Source organism: Thrips palmi, unplaced genomic scaffold (genome assembly GCF_012932325.1).
Source record: "Thrips palmi isolate BJ-2018 unplaced genomic scaffold, TpBJ-2018v1 HiC_scaffold_5, whole genome shotgun sequence".
Classification (NCBI taxonomy): Eukaryota; Metazoa; Arthropoda; class Insecta; order Thysanoptera; family Thripidae; genus Thrips; species Thrips palmi.
This window is the reverse complement of record NW_023144632.1, coordinates 9,628,531-9,648,912: the sequence shown is the minus strand read 5'-3', so window position 1 is coordinate 9,648,912 and position 20,382 is coordinate 9,628,531. Positions and strand designations below refer to the sequence as shown.

Genomic DNA, 20,382 nt, shown 5'->3' with positions numbered 1-20,382 from the left:
AGTCGAGGAGCACGGCGAGCTCGCGGCGCCGCGGCATGCACACCAGGCACTCGACGAGCTGCACGACCCAGCGGAGCACCGCCATGGGCACGGACTCGGAGAACAGCGCGAGGAGGGCGGCGTGGACGAGCAGGAAGCACGCGCACGAGGCGAGCAGCACCGCCGGGGGCACGGCGCGCACGCCGCCGCCGTGCCACTGCACCGGGATGTAGCCCAGCACGGCCCCCAGCTTGAGGGCCGCCGCCCAGAGGAGCAGGGTGGCGCTGCGGAAGGCCATCGCCGTACTGCACCGAACCAAACCGGGGTGGAGGGGCGACTGACGCAAGGGCCAGCGAGCGTCCAGAGTATTGGTCGATCGGAACTCCAACTACGTGTCACAGCGTAGCCGTTCTCAATGGGAAGGGGTCGGAAGCGGTCAACAACAACATAAAGATGGCTTGCTCGGCCACCCCAAAGAAATGAACTGACGGACATGCGTCGAATAAGTCGCACATGCAGGGGGCGGTGTTGTGGCCGGACGCCTTTGAGGCAGGAGCTGTCACCGCGATGCGACCGGTCGATCGGAGGTTGGGTTGAAGTCGGCAGACACGTGCCTCGACCGCACGGCATCGCAAGCTGCGCAAGCTTACCGAACGTGACCGCTACACTGCAATGAGTGGGGCCGAGACGGGGCGCTGCGCGGAATCGGCGGCCCCAGGATAATGACACCTTGACAAGACTCGACGCCGCCACGCCAAAGATCGTCAACGGGTGGATCGCGTTGGATCGTGCTCTCCAACGTCGGTCCGGGTCGGTCCCGAGCCAAGCCCTGGCGGGCGTGGGCCCGGCCGGCGACTGGCCCAGCTTCGAATCCCGGCAGAAGCCTGCATTTTTGTCGGTCTCTGGCACCTTTCAGGTTCTTGAAAAAGAATATCCACGGTATTTATATGTGCCGTGAAATGTTAGCTGCGGTTGCAGCTCTGAAATCGCGAAAAAAAATTATAGCGCCGCCGGGACTCGAAGCTGGTCAACGGTTTGGGCCAAAACCGGCGCTTCGGTTTGGTTCGGAACCGACCCGAACCGACGTTCGCGAGCACGATCCATCGCGATCCACCCGTTGACGATCTTTGCGCCACGCGTTGCCGCCACTTACACCTGGGCGGAGAAACTCCGGGCGGGTCTTGGGGTAGCTGGCATGGCTGACGTCACGCGCGGATTTTCGAGCTTTTCGAGCCCTGCTGTGACGTCACCGGGCGGCGGCGCACGCTGGCTCACACCTCCCCCCCGCCCTGCGGTGGTGGAGCGGCCCGCTCCCCGCGGCCATGCCGGCCATGGAGGCGCTCGCAGTCCTTGGCGGAGGCCTCTCGCGGACGGATCGGTGGGACCATCTGTGGACCAGTCGCACCAACCATGCAGGCCGCTCTGCTCGCGCTGCTGCTGTTGGCGGCCCTGGGCTTCGACGCAGGTGAGGTGCACGCCGTGCGGCCGTGCACGGTCTGCAAGGTTGACAGCACTGCGGAAGGCGGGAGCGTGTTCGGCGTTCGGTTGGCACAACTTGTGCCGCGAAAACTTGGAACTCTCGTGACTAACAGTGACGTTCCTCCCCCAGTGCGCGGCCAGCGGGCCTGTCAGATGCACGAGCGGTGCATGGCGGTGACGCGCTGCCCGCCGCTGGCGCGCATCGTGGCCAAGGGCCCCCGCATCACGGCCGAGGAGAAGGCCCACCTCAGGGCGGCGCTCTGCGGCTGGGGCGGCCAGGGCGCCCCGCAGGTGTGCTGCCCCCTGCTGCCGGTCGACGAGTGCGGCGCACTCACCTACCCGGACAGGATCATCGGCGGCAACATGACCGTCGTCATGGAGTTCCCCTGGGCGGCGCGGCTGGGGTACCGCGGTAAGTTGCCCTTCCTCTCTTCGAAGCACGCTCTCGGGCTTGTGCTGGACGATGCTCAGCCATCGACGGCAACCTGGTGCAGATTTTGGCGATGGCCTTGTGCTTGGCGACGGCCTTGTGCTTGACGACGGCCTTGTACTTGGCGAGGGCCTTGTGCTTGGCGAGGGCCTTGTGCTTGGCGACGACCCTGTGCTTGGCGATGACCATGTCCTTGACGACGGCCTTGTGCTTGCAGCGCGCGGCGAGGTGAGCTTCCGCTGCGGGGGCGCCCTCATCAGCGACCGCTACGTGGTGACCGCGGCGCACTGCACCGAGGGCCGCCAGAAGCCGTAAGTACAAGTACCGCCAGGACGGCGCTGGCGCCGCGGCGGACGAAGGACGCGCAAAGGCGCGCGGCTGCATGCTCCTCACCCCCGGTACTTCCAACCCGGGTCGGTGAGTCGAGGCCGGTGTCAAAGGCCCGCGCCAGCAGGTTCGGTACCCTCGGTACAGTCCTGTTCGGCAGCAACATGGGGCCCGGCCGGCTGAGGCGGCTCGCGCGCTTTTGGGCGTAGTTAGCACCGCATCGGGGTTGCCTCCGACGCGAGGTTCTAAATGCCCTTCCTCACCGTGTCCTCCAGGGTGGTGGTCCGCCTGGGCGAGCACGACGCCGAGTCCGAGGTCGACTGCTCGACGGTCTCCGGGCGCAAGGTGTGCGCCGGCCCCGCGGTGGACGTGGACGTGGAGGAGGTCATCGAGCACCCCGAGTACGAGAAGAACGCCAAGAAGCCCACGGGGCTCTGGAACGACATCGCCCTGATCCGCCTCAAGCGGCCGGTGGACTTCTCGGACTCCGTCAAGCCCATCTGCCTGCCGTTCGCGTTCCCCACCGGACCAGACGACGCCCCCGTGCCCGGCGACGCCTCGCAGACCGTGGTCGGCTGGGGCCGCATCTCGCAGGACGAGTTCGGTGAGTCCGCGCTGCCAGTGCTGCCTCGCCGCTGTGCGTTGTCCGTGTTGTCACTCCATACTTCCTTGGGCGGAGTAATTCTCCGCACTTGGGCGTGTGGAGTTCGGAGTCCCCACAAGTGTGGAGTAGCTCACAAAGCTACAAGGAGGACTCCACCCTTGAAGTAGTATGGATACTGCAATCTGCACTTCCAGTGCGGAGACAGAAAATTCTGCAGTGTTGGATGGTCACACGAGCCCGTTCCTGTTCCAGGCGAGTCGAGCCGCTACCTGCTCAAGCTGCGCCTGCGCGAGATGGACCACGACCTGTGCCAGGAGAAGTACAAGACGTACCCGAACCGCGTGGACAGCCAGCGGCAGGTGTGTGCGATCGGGCGCAACGGCCAGGACGTGTGCCACGGCGACAGCGGCGGCCCGCTCTCTTCCGTGGTGTCGCAGGGCGGCAGGATCCACGCCGTGCTCAAGGGGGTGGTGTCCTTCGGCCCCAACGTGTGCGCCACCAACGGCGTGCCCGGCGTCTTCTCGCGCGTCACCCACTACCTGCCCTGGATCGTGTCCAAGATTCGATGAAGACGCGGCTACTCGTCTTGTTGTTATTATTATTAGACCAACTGTGATTTATTTAATGTCTGTGTTTGTGTGTTTGCGAGAGAGCCTGGTCTGATTTTATTATTCCCTCGTGGACTCTTCCTTTTGTGTGATGTGTACATTTTGATGTTTTCTTTGTCTTGCCTCTGTGGCGCACGCTGGGCGTCTGAAATTTATTTACACGTTTTGATTAAAAATGACTGTCTTTGGAAGAATTCCGCGGTGTATCTTTCATTCCTGCCGCAACGGCCAACGGCCGTCTCAAAAATAGAAGTGCTCCTCTTTGCATCGAACTACGTCGTATCATGCCATCAATCTTGCCTGAGCTACTTCATGATACAAAGTCAGCCTCTCGTTCGGCTGCTGGACTAACTTTGTTGATAACTCAAGTTTGCCAACTGTAGGCTAGCCCAGCACACCACTGCGGCCAGCCCATCCGGCGGGCCAATTTAAAAAAAAACCGCACTGCCTCGCTCGAGGCCTCGCACGTTGTCGACGGCCACGCCTTTGTGATTGCGATGGAATACAGTTCGATCGCGCGTTGGGAAAACCGCGGCAGGGAAATGGGCGACATCGCCTTGGTTCATCGCGGCTTCGGGTCGGAGCGATAGCGGGGGAATTCCCTCGTCGGCGGGAAGCCCTGACTGACACGTTATTCAAATTAGCGAGATCAGAAAAATAACACAAAAATAAAGGAGTAAAGAGGCGAAGCCGCGCAGACGTCAGCGCGGCGGCAGTAAGTTGATAACACCGGTTTTACCAGCCAGCCTCCTCCAGTGCAGGCCGCTGGATAGGTCGGCCAGGTACAGTTTGAAGTCTGCTTTCCCTCCGCCTCACTGCAGTCTGCCAGCACGGTCTGTCTGCACCAACCACTTTCGTCCGGATTCGCCACTGCCAAACATTCTGAATACGAGGAAAGCCGCTAGACCGCTAGACCCAGCGGGGGGCCTGGTGGGGGGCACTCGCGGCACTCGCGGCACGGGGCGGCGACGCGAGAGAGGAGGGGGGCGGTAACGACGCCGGCCGGCCGGTCCGCAAAGCGCGCAAGGCCAAGGATGCGCGGGGCGGGGCGGGGCAGGGAGGACTGATGTGATGTGAGGCGGGGTGATGCGGGGTGAGGCGGGGTGAGGCGGGGTGAGGCGAGGTGTGGCTGGCCGGCGAGAGCACCATCAGTCCAGGCCTCTTCAGTTCGGCCCGAAGCACTCAGCGATTCGCAATGAGGGGGCTGCGAGTTTTCCTGTTCCTCGTCCTGGCCCACGGTACGTCCGCCGGAGCGGCAACAGCGCCCGGCTTTTCTTCAAAACTGTTTTAAATCACTGTTTTCAAAAACATGATGAATGTGTGTGGGGGCCCGTTGCTGATGTGTCGTGTCTGTTCCAGCGGCGGCCGCCCAGTGGATGCGTCCCGTCAACGGTGAGTGTGCCGCGCCCTGATTACTCCAAGGTCTTCCTCTCTGTCTCTCTCTCACACTCATCGGGCGTCCCGGAAGGGTGCGAGAGAGAAAGCGACTGTTCGAAATGAAGGTGCTTGACGGCGTTGTTGTCCCACAGTGGCGGGCGAGCGGCAGTGCCCCCTCGGCCGGATGTGCCTGCCCCTCCAGGACTGCGCGCCGCTGTCGGGGCTGGCGCAGCGCGGCAAGCAGCCCACCCGCGAGGACGTGCTGCAGCTGCAGCAGGCGCACTGCGGCTTCGCCGGCGTGCACCCCATGGTAGGCATCTCCACGCCGGCGCGGTGCACGCACTTGCCTGTGGAACACGATTCTTGTCGCGTCGCTACCCCGCGCGCGAGGGCAGCCTCCCTTCGCTCGGGCCGAGCACCCCGCGCACGCCGCGCACGCGGTGCGGGGTATAGACGGGTCCACTGCTTGATTGCCCTCGGCATGCCGATGGAGTAAACTGACTCTGCGGCTGCAGGTGTGCTGTCCCAGCGGGCCGAGCGCGGCCGGCGGCTCGCCACCCTCTGCGTCCGGCAGCCCCGCGGCGCTGGCCACCGCCAACCTGCGGCTGCTGCCCCTCGACGAGTGCGGGCCCGTGAGCGCCGACAGGATCATCGGCGGCAAGGAGGCGCAGGTCATGGAGCTGCCCTGGATGGCGCGCCTGGGCTACCGCCGTAAGTCGACCCCTCCGAAAGGTCCCCCAGTGGTCTCGTCGCTCTGTCTCTCTCGCACTCACAGGGCGCTTCGAAGGGGTGCGAGAGAGGCGGAGCGACGAACGGCCATGGCGGTGGCTGTCCTTTTCTTTGGAATCGATGCCATGGCACCGGCACGGTGAAGGGTTGACGGTGTGTGCCTGCCGCAGGGGATGACTACTCCAACGTGTTCGACTACAACTGCGGCGGGAGCCTCATCAGCGACCGCTACGTGCTCACGGCCGCGCACTGCATCAACGAGAACACCGGCCTCATCCCGTGAGTGCGCGCCTCCCCGCCTCCCAGCCAAGAAGAGTCGTTTCGTCGCTCTGTCTCCGTCGCACCCAAGGGGCTCTCCGAAAGGGTGCGAGAGAGACCGAACGACAAACCGCTCCTCTGAATCCCCCGGCTGCTTCCCTGCCCCCCGCTGCCTTTCGTCGGCTGCCTGGTGGCGGACAATGACGGCGTCTTTGACGGCGTCTTTGCGCAGGGTGTCGGTGCGCCTGGGCGAGCAGGACGCCTCCTCGGAGATCGACTGCTCCTTCGTGTCCGGCGAGCAGGTCTGCGCGCCGCCGCCCGTGGACGTGGTCATCGAGCGCATCATCAAGCACAAGAACTACGGCGAGAACCGCTTCCAGAACGACATCGCGCTGCTGCGCCTGGCCAGGGCCGTCGAGTTCACCGGTGAGGACCCACCCCAGCGCGTCGCAGGGGAGTCCCTCCGACAGGCGCACTGCGACATCGAACGGACAACTAACTGACAATGAACACACCCGCTCCTGGACGGCGCGCTGTCGCTTTCAGGTTGTGACGTGCCTCTTTGACGCTCACGTCCGTCCGTGTTGCAGACTTCGTGAAGCCCATTTGCCTGCCGGTGGACGCCAAGGACCAGAAGAAGGACCTGACCGGAAAGAAGGTGATGGTGGCCGGCTGGGGTCGCGTGGCCAACAGGAACGGAGGTAAGGGACGCCAAGGTCATCGTGCGTTGCTCTTCGCCTTGACCGCCAAGGCCGAGGTCAAGGCCGACGTCGTGCGTTGCTCTTTGCCTTGACCGCCACTGGTGGCACTGACCCTGGTTCTCCTCGCAGCGGGCGGCAGCAAGGTGCTCATGAAGGTGAGCGTGCCCGTGTCCAAGGCCCAGGACTGCGCCAACGCGTACGTGCCGCTGCAGCTGGTCATCTCGAGCGAGAAGCAGATGTGCGCCGGCGACACGGGCAAGGACTCGTGCCAGGGCGACAGCGGCGGCCCTCTGACCACGGCCGGCCAGGTGAAGGGGACGCCGCGCGTGGTGCAGCAAGGCATCGTGTCCTTCGGGCCGTCGCACTGCGCCACGGAGGGCACCCCCGGCGTCTACACCAAGGTCGCGCACTACGTGCCCTGGATCGTGCAGAACATCGAGCCCTGAAGACAACGCCCCCCTTCGGCCCCTTCCTTCGCCCGGAGCCTGGAACCGCCTACTTCGCCAGGAGTCCTCCCTTCAAAAGACTGATTATCAATATGGTTGTGTGACTATCGATTAATTTTGACAATTAAAGATTACTTTAATTTTTTGTAAGAGAAACATATTTTTTTTACTTTATATGTAATTGCCTTGCCTCGCACATTTTTTTTTTTTTGGAGGAAGGTTGTTTTTGCACGAAAAAGCGCAACCGCAACAGCCGGAAGGCGGTTCACAAATTGGCATCGTTTGTGCTGGTACACACGTCAGAGCGGTGGCGAGGCGGCGGTGCGCGTCGTGCGTACTGGAGGCGGCCAGCCCGGCACGGCAGCCCGGCACGGCAGCCCCACGCGGGGCCGGCCGGCCAGCCTGCTGTGACGTCATTGGCCACCCGTGTAAACAAGATTGGCGGCGCGTCTTGCTGGTGCCGCGGCCCCTCGGCTCCTCGGGGAGAGGACGAGTTTGTGGCGTCTCCAGGGACAGGGCCGGCGGCGCGGAGGGAGCAGGGTCAAGGCGCCGAGGCGCGCCGAGGCTTGAGGCTTTGACCGCCACGACTCGTTCGCCGGGACACCCAGCCTGGCCAAGCCTGCCCAGGTAAAAATGGGCTTTATAAAGGCCATTATAAGGTTTTTTATGATTTTATAAGGATTTTTTATCCAATTTTATAAATTTTAATATTGTCATATGAATAAAGAATTATACAATCACACGGAAGTTTTATAAAGGGATATGTGTGCAGTTATATAAAGTTTTATACAGAAGGATGTATATGGCCGTATAAAACATAATGGATTCCCATATAATCATAGCTAAAGAGCTTCTGCTTATAGAGATATATATGGACACATATAAACAGTTTTATATAACTATATAAGGCATCCCTATAAAACTTTATATTTCCTTATAAAAGTTCATAAAATCATATGTATGAACGTATATATATACTTATAAGTTTTTATAAGCCTTTTGATATGGTTTTATAAATGTGTATAAAAACTCCCGTCTGACTTTATAAAACTCATTTTTACCTGGGTGGCCAAGCCTGGCCGAGCCGGGACCTGTTGCCGTTGCCCCGACCGGGAAGGGCGCGACCGGCCGCCGAACCGCAGACAGAGTCGTTTTCGTCGCTCTGTCTCTCTCGCACTCGTGGGGCGTCCCGTGCAGGTGCGAGAGTGACGGCGACGTCAACGACTCTCGAGATCGGTCTGGGGGACCCTGTGGCGCGGCTCCAAGCGATGCGACTCGGCGCCGCACTGCCCGGCACCCAGCCGGGGACGCCCAGTGCCGCACTGGTGCGAGAGCAGGAAGAAATGCCACTGTGGAGCACACTGAGAAAACCGTACAAACTATTTTAGGCTGTACAAAGGAAAGCAGCTCGTTATAACAAAGTATTTCGAGCATACATAATCTTATAAAGAAGGTACTTCGTAATTTACGAATTATTTCTTCGTACGCATGCTCAAAATTCCTCATAAGGTTTTAAGCATGTACACCTGGTTTTCGCAACGTCGAGCAAAATGTATACTCAGCAAGATCTGACTCAGCGCTCCCAGTACAAAGTGTCCTTGGAAGTGCTACACTCCCATGGTAATTCCGTGGACTGAAGGAGCACAAAACGTCGACCCAAATATAAAGGCTGTCTAATCAATGGATGAAGGATAGCGACGTCTTGGACTGTGTCGTCGCGTGGAAAGGTCGCGTGACAGCGTGACAGCCCTCAACGCCTGCGGGGTAGACTGCCCCGCCCCGCAGCACTCGCGCGTCCGGCGGGCTGGCCTATCCCGCAGTTCGCAGGCGGCATGCCGAAGGCCGAGCCGAAGGCGTGCCCGTGGCCAGGCCGCTGTCCAGGGCACGTCGCCGCGCTCGCTGGAAGCGGCGTCCGAGCGCGGAGGGACGGAGGGATGGGCGCTGTGAGATTGCACGGCCATTTGCCCGGCACGCTGTCGCGGTGTATACGAGGGTGGAGGGCGTGCCGTGCAAAACTAGAGGCTGCAATTATTTTCTGTTTCGTTTATTTTTAATGAACAAAAGACCCCGCATTTCATTTATGCTGGGAATGAAACAAAGTTGTTGGGTAAAGTTTGGCCCGTTTCAGGTTCTTTTTGATTTCGGTGACAAAATGTGGCCGGAAACCTCAAGCGAAAGCCTTCTTTCTCTCCTTTTGACCTTTGCCAAGGCCTTTTCCATTTGAATGTTGAAACAAACGACATCATATTTTTCTCAGGAGGATTTTTCGAGGAAATGCATTTTATCCATGGATAAAACGAGATCAAATTAAAAGCAATCGTCATACCTCGTCAGTTCCTCTGAATACCTGTGTTTAGTTGAAGTTCTTCATAAAGCGCGGCGGTAGCGATGGCCACGACCAGGACGGCCGCGGCCACGAAGAAGAACCGCCAGCGGGCGGCGCTCAGCGGGTGCACTGCCAGGTACGACCTCAAGCACTGCAGCAGCACGGCCAGGTCGCGGCGCTGCGCCCCGCACGCCAAGGCCTGCCAGAGGGGCACTCCCCCGACCAGCCACCAGTCTCGCAGGACCCGCGGCGAGACCACCGCCAGGCAGGTGACGAACACGAGTTGGAGGCACGCCGCCCTGGCGAGCAGCGCCATCAGGCACGCCGAGCGTACGCGGTCGCCGCGCCACCGCACCGGCAGGCAGCCCAACCAGGCCGCCAGCTTGAGGGCCGGCACCCAGAGGCAAAGGGCGGCGCGGCGGAAGGACATGGCGGGCGGAGCTGGGCGGAGCTGGGCGGAGCGACAACTCGGAACGATCGCCCTCGAGTGGCGGGCTCGGGGCGCCAAAGCAGTCGATCAATTGCATCACGGTGTCGCCAAGTTGACGAGACCATCCGAAAAAAATTGAAAAGGGCGCCGGTGTGAGGGGGAAGAGGGAGGGGTGCTGATACGAATCGTTTGCCTCGACGACTGTGCTGGGCTGGCTCTCGCCAACACGAATGGTGAACGCAATCATCAATTCACTGCATTCAACGAAAACGCCGTCCATTCGTTTGAAGGACAAGTACGTCACGTTCGTTTCAACTCACAGCTGACCCCTGACAAGTGCTACTTTTTATCATCAGCTCCCTAAACATTGTTCTCTGACGCTAGTTTGGTGAACACTAGACTTAGCGTGAGCTAATTCTTTTCTAAATACACTCCATTTGTTTTCGTGGGTAGTACTTAGATATACAACTAGTAGCTGACATCATTGAAAGTACGCAGCTCATTGCTGCTCTTAACACGTGTAATTTTTCAATGAAAATGGCTGCGTCTTCTCGCTGGAGCTAGGCGCGTGGGGTATCGCCGCGCGCTACCGTCGACCGGCCGCGGCGCGCGGGGCATCGCGCGGGGTATCGCCGCGCATTTCGCGACTGGTTGGAGTGTGGTCGGAGGCTGGCCGGTTAGAGGCTGGCCGGCGCCAGTGCCGGGCCCGGGTGTTCCGCACGGAGCCACGGAGCGCGAAGCACGGAGCACGGAGCGCGGCTACGTAGGCGAGCCGGCCACCGCGACACTCCCTCTCTCTCTTCTTCAGTCGCCGATTCGTCCTCTGGCCGGGCAGACATGGCACCGCGCCTCCCCGCGTCCACGGCGTTGTTGGTGTGGCTGGGCTGCGCGCTGGCGGCGCTGGCGTGGAGTGGCGGTGCGGCCGCGGCCCGGGCCCCCTCGAGGGGCACGCAGCCCCGCCAGGCCCAGCCCCAGGCCCAGGGCGCCGAGGGGAGCGAGGGTGAGTACGACAAGTGGAGGCGGAGTCCGTCCGATGCGGCCGAGACACCGCGCAGCACCGCGCAGTGCAGTGCCGCCAAGTGCCGCCCGGAGGTTATCGCTTGGCCGCGCCGCGCGATTTCGTTTTTAGTGTCATCTTGTCTTGTTTGTTTCGGCCGGGTCGGCCGTGGCGGCCCGTCGCGCCGGGCTGTGCCGGGCCGGTCAGTGGCGCGGACCGCCAGCGTCGATACCCCGTACCCCCGCGGTGTAGGTCGAGGGGTATCGACGCTGAAAATGCAGTGCGGAAAATCCGTGACGCGACGCAGCGACGCAGCCTGGGCTGGGGAAGTCCCGCGCCGCCTACTCCTGTCCCTTTGACGCCGGGAGATGTGCCTCTGCCGCAGGCGGCGCCGTGACCATGCCGGTGCCCAACCTGCCTGACTGCACCACGCCCCTGAGCCAGGCCGGCAACTGCGTCCGCCTGCACAACTGCAAGCCGCTGCTGGACCTGCTCAAGACGTCGCGCCTCGGGCCGCGCGGCCTGCCCGACTCGGAGGTCACCCTGCTGCTCAGGAGGTCCCACTGCGGCTTCCAGGGCAACTCCGTCATGGTGCGTGCCTCCACCAGCCTCCGCGACCAGTCCAGAGATTTCACTGCCAGCACTAGTCGCTCTGTCTCTCTCGCACTCGTGGAGTGTGTTGAAGGGTGCGGGGGAGACAGAGCGACGCGAGCGGAAACCGGCATGACTCGTCTGCGGCGTGATTTCGCAGAGAGGTTTCATGGCTCTGCCTCCCTCGCACTCTCTCCCCACGGTACGCCCCTGGAGAGCGACGCAGACGCGACGTCCGTCTCTGACCCTTCCCGCTTTCCAGGTGTGCTGCCCGGTGGACGCGAGCGCCTTCCGCGGCAAGCCATCCTCCACGGCGGCCCCGGCCCTCAGCATCACGTACGCCCCCCAGTCGCGCCCCCGGCCCCCCGCCGCCCCCGGCGCGTTCGGTGGCTCGGGCTCGCAGCAACGGCCGGCCGCGCCCACGGTACAGACATGGCGGAGGCCTGAATCCTGGCGCAGACGAAAACAAAATGAAGCATGGATCAGAACTGTGTTTACCTCTCTTGCAGGGCGGTGACGCTGGCTTCGAGTTCAGCACGCCGGCCCCCGAGGCCTACCCCGCCCCCGGCTCAGGCCCGCCCACTGACAGCAACAACGAGGGGGCGGGCTTCGCGGGGGCGGCGAGCTACCCGGCGCTGAGCTCGAGCTACCCCGCGGCAAGCTCCAGCTACCCCGCGGCCCCGGAGGCGGCGCCCGCGCCCGCAGCCAGCAACCAGCAAGAAGGCCAGGACAGCTTCCCGCTGGAGAACCTCGGCCTCCTGCCCGTCGAGATCTGCGGGCTGATGCTGCACCCGGGAGGCAGCAACCCCGCCAACAACCGCACCGGCCTCATGCAGTACCCGTGGATGGCCCGCCTGGGCTACAAGCAGGGTGAGTGCTTCGTGTTACCGCCTTCCTGGCGCGTTTGTTTGGAGATTGATCTGGAGCGGTGTGTGGCACTTTGTGGCACTGTGTGGTGTGCAGGAGACGGCGACGCCGTGGAGTTCCTCTGCACGGGCAGCCTCATCAGCGAGCGCTACGTGGTGACGGCGGCCCACTGCGTCGAGGCGCGCGACGGCCTGTGAGTCCCAGTGCCAGCCCTGCTTTTGCCGACCCATTGCCCACAGTCTAACCGCCCCTTGCCGGCAGGGTGACCGTGCGCCTCGGCGAGAGCGACGCCGCCACGGACCCGGACTGCGTCGAGTCCTCGTGCGCGCCGGGCGTGGTGGACGTGGCCGTGGAGGACAAGGTGGTGCACGAGGACTACCGCCGCGGCGTCAACGACATCGCGCTGCTGCGCCTGGCGCGGCCCGTCGCCTTCTCAGGTATAGTAGCGCGCAGAGCCGCAGAGCGCAATCAAGGTCACCGATTTGAAAGTCGGCCCGGTGACGTCAGCCGTGACCCTCGGCACCACTCACGGCTCAACGTGTGTGGCGAACGCGGCAGCGCGGCGCTTCATCTCGTCTTGTTTGCTCCGCAGAGGCCGTGAGCCCCATCTGCCTGCCCGTGCAGTCCCACAACCGCCCCGAGGAGGACCTGGTCGGCCGGCACATGTCCCTGGCGGGCTGGGGCAACTCGTCGCCCTACCGGAGGCAGCGTGAGTATGCCCGCCGGACCCGCCGCAGACGGAGGTCCTTGTCCGACAGTGCCGCGTGCTTGCCCTGAGTCAGGGCCCTGACCGTCCTCCTTGGTTGCAGACGCGCCTAGCCGGTGGCTGCTGCAGCACCGCATGCACGTCGTGGCGCAGTCGGCGTGCCGTGCGGCGTACGACGCGCTGGACGACGTACACTTCCAGTCCGACAAGCACCTCTGCGTCGGTAAGATGCAACTGAAAGCACGCTCTCATCCCCCCACTGCGTTCGTCGCTCTGTCTCTCTCGCACTCGAGGAGTGTCAGAGGGACAGAACGAAGAAGCACTGTTCGGTGTGAGGCTGGCCCCGGCTGGCCCGCTGGCCCGCGTCGCGTTGGGGCGCGCTCGAGCCTTGAAACCATTGCCTGCAGGTGGCGGCTGCTACGGCGACAGCGGCAGCCCGCTCATGCTGGCCGAGGGCGGGGCTGGCGGCGGCGAGATGATGGACAACCGCGCCGTGCTCTACGGCGTGCTGTCGTACGGGCTGCCGGACTGCGCGCTGCGCTCCTCGCCGCTCGCCTTCACCAAGGTGTCGCACCACGTGCCCTGGCTGGTGCGCAACCTCCGGCCCAACCCCTTCGTGCCCAAGGACCGCTCCAGCGGCTCGGGTGTCGTCGACCCGCGCCGCACCCGGCACCCGGCACCCGGGGCGGGCTACCTCCACCAGCACTGAGGACGCGCGCCGCGTGCCGCGCCGTGCGAGTAGGCAGCCCACCGCGCGGCTGCGCTGTCCTGGTTGCCAGGCGCTGGAGGGGAGACCCTCGCCTCCTCGCACCACCGCCATCGGCGTCATCGCGGTCGTGCGTCTACACGTCTACGCTGCACGTACCTGTCCCGCTTTGCCCCGCCTCGCCAGCCACCGGAATAACCGCGGGCGCACGTGGGCGGGTGCCAAGGCCGAGAATAGCTCCAGCTCGGAGGACGGCGACACGGCGACGCGGGTTCGGCAGGGGACTCCGGATAGTATGTTGCCTCGTCGCTCTGTCCCTCTCGCCCCACTTCGGGACACCGCACGAGTGCGAGAGAGAGAGGAAACGACGAAAGCACTGTTCGGACCCAGCCTGCTGGGGGTCGTAAGGGCCGAGTGACGCGCTGGGTGCGGCTAGCCACCTTCGTGAGACTGCGATACAGTACGTTGCCATCCTGTGATACACTTGGTTGTTTCGTTACTTTTGATAATCTGATGAGCTTCATCGCGCCTCCAATACGAATGTTTCGCGGCGTTTATTAGTGGAGCCTCGTTTGTTTCGTTTACATCTTTGTTACATGTTAATTCACACATATTTAAAAATAAAAGACTGAAGAAGATAGAACACGCCTTGGGCATTCTTTATTTATAATTGTGAACTCTGAACCTCCCGCTCTGGTCCTCGTGACGAAATTGGTCCGGGGTTGTTACAAACACCAGCCAAATCAGAAGAGCATACCATAAACCGGTTCGGTGTGCGTGCGACAAGGCGGTGGGGTGTCCAGGTTATCGCCTCCCGCGACGGGGAATCCTGGAGCCAGCAGAGGTTTCCCGGCCAGACCGGTGCGTTCACGATGGGGGTGTTGAGGGAGGAGGAGGCTGGACCGCCTTTCCCTCTGACGTCGACAGGTGATTCATGCTCTGGAAAAGACGCACGCACACACACACACTCACTCACCCACTCGCCGCACACGCACGGAGAGAGGGGGGGGGGTCTGCATCTCGGTCTGCATCTCGGTGTTTGCTCGGACTAATTGTCCTTTGTCGGCCAATCCCGGCCTCTATGTGTCATTCCACTCGACTGACTCGCGCTGCTATTCATGAACTTGCAGGCTCCCCCGGCGTCACACTTCCCTTCCCGGTACAACTTGTGGGGCGTTGGATGAGCAACAACGCTTCGCGGTAGGTAAACAGCGCCCGACGCATCCAGTGTAGCATCACACACGAGTTCCGGCAATCATTGTTGAATATTTCTTTTCATTCGGATTCTAGCTTGTAGATTTTATGCGTCGCTGTCGTCCCATGGGAAATTCTCTGCTGGAGGTATGGCAGCATGATGGCAATGGCACCGCGGAGACGAGCCGAGCGCGCCGAGCCAAGCCGAGCCAAGCCGCGTCGAGCCGAGCCAGCACCGCCAGCTACCGGAGCGTTGAGCGTTGGCGGCGACGGGACGGGACGGGACGGGACGGGACGGGGCGGGCGGAGTGGGGGTCCGGAGTGGGCACCGGGCACCAGGCCGGCAGGTCCAGTGAGTGGGCTCGTCTCGTCTCGCCAGTCGGCCGAGCTGAGCAGAAGCTCTTCTCGCGGCACCAGCGCCGCAGCAGAGCGCCCTGGTGTCCGAGCCGTCCGCCGTCCGTGCCGTCCGAGCCCGGCGACGCCGAGCAGCCCGCGCCACACCATGGCCGCGGCCACGCCCTCCACCCTCGCCGCGGTGCTCGTCTTCGTCCTCGTCACGCAGGACGTCACCGCCCAGAGTAAGTCCAGGGCGGGAGGACGCCCTCGCCCTGCCATGGTGGTGGTGGGGTTGACAGCGGCAGGAGGAGGCCGCCGGTTTCGTTGTGTGCTTTGTTGTCACTTCCACAGGTGACACACTGGCGAGTAGAAAGGCGGGCCAGCGGGCGCACGGCGGGCGCACGGCGAGCGACGCCGAGCGACGCCACGGCGGTACTTCCCTCTGGTCTGACGCGGAGGGGCGCATCTCCATCTCGCCGGCAGAATGAAAAAACGTCGGTTCGCTCGGAAGCGTCACTTTCTCTGCGACACTCCCTTGGGCCGAGTCCTGGGCCCTCGTGGGCAACCGGTTGCTCACGGGGAAACCCCGACGGGGCGGGGCGGCCCTCCGGCCTAGAGGACCGGTCGCGTTGACGCGAACCCTCCGCTTGACAACTTGCCTTCGGATTCAGATTAAGATTGAAACCTGTCTCGAGTCCCTGGATATGCCGTTCGTGTCTCAGGCCAAGACGAGGCATGCTGAGGGGTGCCTTGTGCGGTGCAGGCAGACGGGGGTGGCTCTGGACTCTGGAGCAGAGTGACATACACGGCGAGCACGGCGTGGATCATGGGTGGCACGCGGTGGCGGAGCGTTTACCGTTCGCGGCGATACGGCACGGCCACGGCCACGACCAGACGCGGCCCGCCCGGCACGGGGTGCACACGTGAGGCGCACGTGGGGCTTCTGGCACTTCGAGTCCCGTTCAAGATAATGCTGTCTTTCTTTGTACTCGTTATCTTTTGAAAAGTCTTTTCGACTGTCAAATAATTAGCGGGCGAGCCTTGCCGGCTGCCACCAGCAGCGCCCCTCCCGTGGAGAAGCCGGCAGTGTCCGTCTCGCCCCTTCTATGAAACCCGATGAAACCGCCACCTCCTTCATCGAGCATTTGCGTCGAAGAAGCGAAGCGGGTGGCCTGAGCGTGGCGCCAGGGCAGCACCCCACAGTGGGCCAGAAGACCCGTGCAGGGCGCTACGTACTGCTAGACAACTCAATATCCATTGACCCGCCACCGTCCGCGCAGACTTGCCGCTTATTTTTCTGCTGTTTTGACGACCGCTAGCGCTAGCGCTTCCTCCCGCGGCCGAACCGCGGCCGAACCGAGGAATCAACAAGACACAACGCGACGGCGGACAGTGGACAGCATCGCACTAAACCTGTTGTGCGCGACGGCCGTCCCGTCCGCCTCGCGGCCACGCGATGAGATTGCCGTTGTAAGGTTAATTGTTTTGAGACAAGCCCCTGGAGGCCCCGAAGGCCCCCCAGCGGGCCGTGGCGTGTCACGGGTTGCCTGACCGTCGTGCTGTTGTTGCAGGGACGGAGCCGTGCCAGACCGCCGACAAGATGCCCGGCAAGTGCATCGTGCTGCACTCGTGCGCGCCGCTGTACGCGCTGCTGCAGGGCCCGCGCCCCATCGACCCGCAGGTCATCAACTTCCTGCGCGAGTCCACCTGCGGCTTCCAGGGCTCCACCCCCAAGGTAGGCCCAGCCACGGCGCAGCCATGGCGCAGCCCCAGCCCGGGTCCGACGTGCGTGACGCACGATGACGTCACTGCCGGTCCACGAGGCCCAATATCGCAACGCGCTGACGCCGAGGCTGACGCACTTCATGTTGCAGGTGTGCTGCCCCGGCCTGGACCCCGGCACACAGCCCTTGACGCCGAGGCCGCCGCCGACGCAGCAGCCCTTCACGCAGAGGCCCTTCACGCAGCAGCCCTTCACGCAGCAGCCATTCACGCAGAGGCCCCGGCCGCGGCCGCCCGTGGATGACCGCCCCGTCAACGTGCAGAACGACCCCAACCTCCGCCTGCTGCCGCACGACGTCTGCGGCCCGGGCGCCACCAACCGCATCATCAACGGCAACAAGACCAACGTGTTCGAGTTCCCCTGGATGGCGCGCCTCGGCTACACCTCCTCGCGTAAGCGCCGCCCCGCCCCCACGCCCCGCCCCCACGCCTCGTTCCGCGTCCCACCAACTCCGCCCCGCCCTCACGCCCCGCCCCGCCCCCGTCGCTGACTGGTCTGTTTTACAGGGGACCTCGTTGAGACGAGGAGCACCGCCGACCACTTCGGCGAAGGGCTGATAGACCAGCGGGCGGGCTCAGGCAGGATTTCTTAATTTAATTCTTTGTGTGTGTGTGTGTTTGTGTTCACCCGCCCCTGTGGGTGCACTTAGTGTAGCAGCACGCTGTAGTGTAGCTCTTGGAATGGTGCCAGGTTACACGAGGGACGGTGCACTTTGCGCGGCACCCTGTCTCGCTCACCCGGTGTATTGACTTGGCTGGTTTGCTTGTGTGTTTGGCGTAGCTTCTTAGCAGTCATCAGTCACGAAAGGAATGACTCCGGCGGTACTCCACGCGCAAGAGACGCCGCGGCACTGAAAGTCACTGGCGCACGGAGTATGGCCGAGGTCATTCCCTTGGCGACGATGGAGTGTGACCGGGGCAAGCATGATGGCACGGAGCAGAGCGTGCAACAAGGGAGTAAAGAGGACCGTCCTGGAGTGGCGTACGGTGGGTTGCCTACCGCGCGCCTTGCAGGAGCTACGCGGCCTACTTCAGACAGCCGAGTACGTCGGGTTGCCTACCGCAGCTCCGCAGGCGCTCGGGCTCAGCGTTCGGTGCGGCGACGGCGGCGACCCACCCCTCGACGCCACCGTGCACGATCACTTTGACGGGCAGCATGTTTGTTTTTCGTGTGTCGTAGTAGTTTGTCTCCACTGTAGTGCACGACGGTAGCTGCCCTGCCGGTTGATTCCACACGGTGCTTTCTCAGCTGTGTCTCTCTCGCACTCGTGGTGCGCGCCCTAGGGGTGCGAGAAAGACAAAGCGACGAATCACTGCCAGACGGACTGACTGGGACTGTCTGCGCAGGTACCGGTGCCATCGCGTACCGCTGCGGCGGCTCCCTCATCAACTCGAGATACGTGCTGACGGCGGCCCACTGCGTCGCGGGGATCAAGAGCACTGAGGCGCTGTAAGTCGACACCCGGCACCACAACGAGTGCACCGCGCGAACGACGCCACGCTCACTGGCTTTCTGTCGGCAGGACCACGGTGCGGCTGGGCGAGAACGACATCTTCAACGAGACGGACTGCTCCTTCATCACGGGCGTCCAGGTGTGCGCGCCGCCCGTCGTGGACGTGGGCGTCGAGGACACGGTGGTGCACCCGGGCTTCAGCCTGGAGGGCGAGGAGCGCCTGCAGAACGACGTGGCGCTGGTGCGGCTCGTCCGGAGGGTGCGCTTCACCGGTCAGTACGCACCACGCGCAGCTGCGCGCCAGTCCGGCGCCCGTTTGGGATTCAAACTTTGTCTGACTGCCTTGGTTCCGCTCTGCCCCCGCAGACGCTGTGCGCCCCATCTGCCTGCCCGTGGGCGACGAGCAGTACCGGAACCTGGACGGCAAGAAGCTCATCGTGGCGGGCTGGGGCACCACGGAGTCAGGCTACGGCAGCCGGGACCTGCTGCAGGTGGCCGTGCCCGTCGTGCCCGGCGAACAGTGCGTCGAGGTCTACAAGAAGAACGTCAACATCAACCCGGCCAAGGAGATGTGCGCGGGCGGCACGCGCGCCGGCGACTCGTGCAACGGTGACAGCGGCGGCCCCCTCAAGCAGGCCGGGCTGGGCGTCAACAACGACGTGCGCATGATGCAGTTCGGCATCGTGTCCTTCGGGCCGCGCAAGTGCGGCACCGAGGGCATGCCCGGTGTGTACACGCGCGTCGCCTACTACATGAAGTGGATCCTCAGCAACCTCAGGAGCTAGGCGAGGTCCTGGAGGCTGTCGTCGGGGAGGCAGGCACCCCGCCGCCCCGGGGCCCCGGGGCGCACTGGATGCACTGAGAAAAATGACGGCCAAGCCATAGTTACCTGCAGTGAAGTGACGTGTCGAAACCACAGGAGAGCTGAAGTGAACTCTTAACTTTGGTTCTGAACACAGGGCTGTGAACTTCGAGTGGATGTTGTGTGTGTGCGTGTGTGTGTGTTTGTGAGTGTGGTTTTTAAATGTGTTTAAATGTGTGTGCGTCCACCCTCAGTGTTGTGGCCATTCTTTTAATTTATTGATCTTTCGATAATTTCTTATCGTTCCTTTATGTTTATTTTTCTGAACTTCGATAATGTCGTCAATGAATAGATCAAAGTATTTATTATTAACTTCAACGTATTTTTATTTGTACGCTTCAGTTTCGACCATCCAATAAAATAGACAGTAAACTGAGTCTGAATCTGTAAGCCCATGCATATCTTGGTTTTACAGGACGTAGTCGGCCGAAGAACCACCATCAACAACCGACCTCTGTTTAAAATTGGATCCAAGTCTGTTCCAGCTATTCGATATTTAGGGTCCTGAGTGAGAGGCGGACACGGATCGGACACCCAACTGGAACTGCGTGCCGAAATAAGCGAGGACTCGTGTCACCTCACACCGCCCGAACTGCCGCGCGCTGCGTGGCCCGGCGTGGCGTGGCGTGGCGCGGCGTGGCGTGGCACGGCGTGGCGGTGGCAGCGGGAGGGGAAGTACCGGGGAGTACCTCCTCACCGAACCGGCGGCCGGCCGCGAGCCGCGCTTTGCCCAGCTTTGCCGCGGCGAAGGTCAGCGAGGCGGGGCGGAGGGGAAAAGGAGGGGGATCCGGATGGGCCAGCGACACTACTGCGGCAGCGCTCAAGTCGAAAGCGAAGAGCGCAGAGCGAATACGAAGACGCGGCGCGGAGTGGCGGAGTCACGCGACACGGCACGGTGGACCAAAACGAATAGAACGCGCTGCGCTCAGCCAACGCACCGCCGCAGCCGCAACGTCCGCACCGCAGCCTCGAATGCAACCAACCAGTCCCGGCCCGGCCCCATCCAGCCGCCGGCCTGTAGGCCCGGCCCGGCCGGGACGCGGCGGCGCGGGGCGCGGTGGGGCGGGGTGGGGCGGGGCGGGGCTCGGCCCGGACTCTCCTGGAGATGCTTGAGTAGCGAAAGAGCCATCCGCCCGCGCGGAGCGAGCGACTAGAGACCAAGACGCGGACGCACTGACGGGCTTCGCCGCACC

General features: G+C 62.8%; 3 protein-coding genes across 4 annotated transcripts; all 3 read left to right on the top strand.

Annotated features, from left to right (window-relative positions):
- The first annotated feature begins 1,331 nt into the window (after nucleotides 1–1,331).
- Nucleotides 1,332–7,094, top strand: LOC117651154. Its single transcript, XM_034394958.1, has 13 exons — nucleotides 1,332–1,444; nucleotides 1,589–1,870; nucleotides 2,106–2,199; nucleotides 2,491–2,819; nucleotides 3,072–3,386; nucleotides 4,585–4,665; nucleotides 4,787–4,819; nucleotides 4,957–5,114; nucleotides 5,320–5,515; nucleotides 5,704–5,812; nucleotides 6,024–6,217; nucleotides 6,382–6,492; nucleotides 6,622–7,094. Exons 1-13 carry the CDS (start codon nucleotides 1,390–1,392, stop codon nucleotides 6,936–6,938), a joined length of 2,274 nt encoding a protein of 757 aa, XP_034250849.1. The 5' UTR covers nucleotides 1,332–1,389; the 3' UTR covers nucleotides 6,939–7,094.
- Nucleotides 7,095–10,661: 3,567 nt separating this feature from the next.
- LOC117651019 (serine protease easter-like) lies at nucleotides 10,662–14,209 on the top strand. Its single transcript, XM_034394723.1, has 9 exons — nucleotides 10,662–10,694; nucleotides 11,077–11,282; nucleotides 11,545–11,706; nucleotides 11,792–12,152; nucleotides 12,246–12,342; nucleotides 12,411–12,586; nucleotides 12,742–12,858; nucleotides 12,959–13,078; nucleotides 13,263–14,209. Exons 2-9 carry the CDS (start codon nucleotides 11,091–11,093, stop codon nucleotides 13,562–13,564), a joined length of 1,527 nt encoding a protein of 508 aa, XP_034250614.1. The 5' UTR covers nucleotides 10,662–10,694; nucleotides 11,077–11,090; the 3' UTR covers nucleotides 13,565–14,209.
- Nucleotides 14,210–15,108: 899 nt separating this feature from the next.
- LOC117651020 (phenoloxidase-activating factor 1-like) lies at nucleotides 15,109–19,566 on the top strand. 2 transcript variants are annotated; one of them, XM_034394724.1, is made up of 7 exons: nucleotides 15,111–15,333; nucleotides 16,663–16,826; nucleotides 16,966–17,266; nucleotides 17,381–17,452; nucleotides 18,221–18,323; nucleotides 18,397–18,599; nucleotides 18,694–19,566. In XM_034394724.1, the coding sequence occupies exons 1-7, from the start codon at nucleotides 15,258–15,260 to the stop codon at nucleotides 19,110–19,112; spliced, it is 1,338 nt and encodes a 445-aa protein (XP_034250615.1). In that variant the 5' UTR covers nucleotides 15,111–15,257; the 3' UTR covers nucleotides 19,113–19,566. The 2 variants fall into 2 exon arrangements, with proteins under 2 accessions (XP_034250616.1, XP_034250615.1); XM_034394725.1 differs by lacking the exon at nucleotides 17,381–17,452 and having other exon boundaries at nucleotides 15,109–15,333.
- The last annotated feature ends 816 nt before the right edge of the window (nucleotides 19,567–20,382 follow it).

Bases quoted from the DNA above. Each gene is read 5' to 3' on its own strand.
- LOC117651020 (XM_034394724.1), top strand. From the start codon at position 15,258: ATGGCCGCGGCCACGCCCTCCACCCTCGCCGCGGTGCTCGTCTTCGTC. The intron at 15,334-16,662 runs GTAAGTCCAGGG...CTGTTGTTGCAG, and splicing joins GCAGGACGTCACCGCCCAGA to GGACGGAGCCGTGCCAGACC. The intron at 18,324-18,396 runs GTAAGTCGACAC...TTCTGTCGGCAG, and splicing joins ATCAAGAGCACTGAGGCGCT to GACCACGGTGCGGCTGGGCG.
- LOC117651019 (XM_034394723.1), top strand. From the start codon at position 11,091: ATGCCGGTGCCCAACCTGCCTGACTGCACCACGCCCCTGAGCCAGGCC. The intron at 11,707-11,791 runs GTACAGACATGG...CCTCTCTTGCAG, and splicing joins AACGGCCGGCCGCGCCCACG to GGCGGTGACGCTGGCTTCGA. The intron at 13,079-13,262 runs GTAAGATGCAAC...CATTGCCTGCAG, and splicing joins CGACAAGCACCTCTGCGTCG to GTGGCGGCTGCTACGGCGAC.
- LOC117651154 (XM_034394958.1), top strand. From the start codon at position 1,390: ATGCAGGCCGCTCTGCTCGCGCTGCTGCTGTTGGCGGCCCTGGGCTTC. The intron at 5,115-5,319 runs GTAGGCATCTCC...CTGCGGCTGCAG, and splicing joins TCGCCGGCGTGCACCCCATG to GTGTGCTGTCCCAGCGGGCC. The intron at 5,813-6,023 runs GTGAGTGCGCGC...GTCTTTGCGCAG, and splicing joins GAGAACACCGGCCTCATCCC to GGTGTCGGTGCGCCTGGGCG.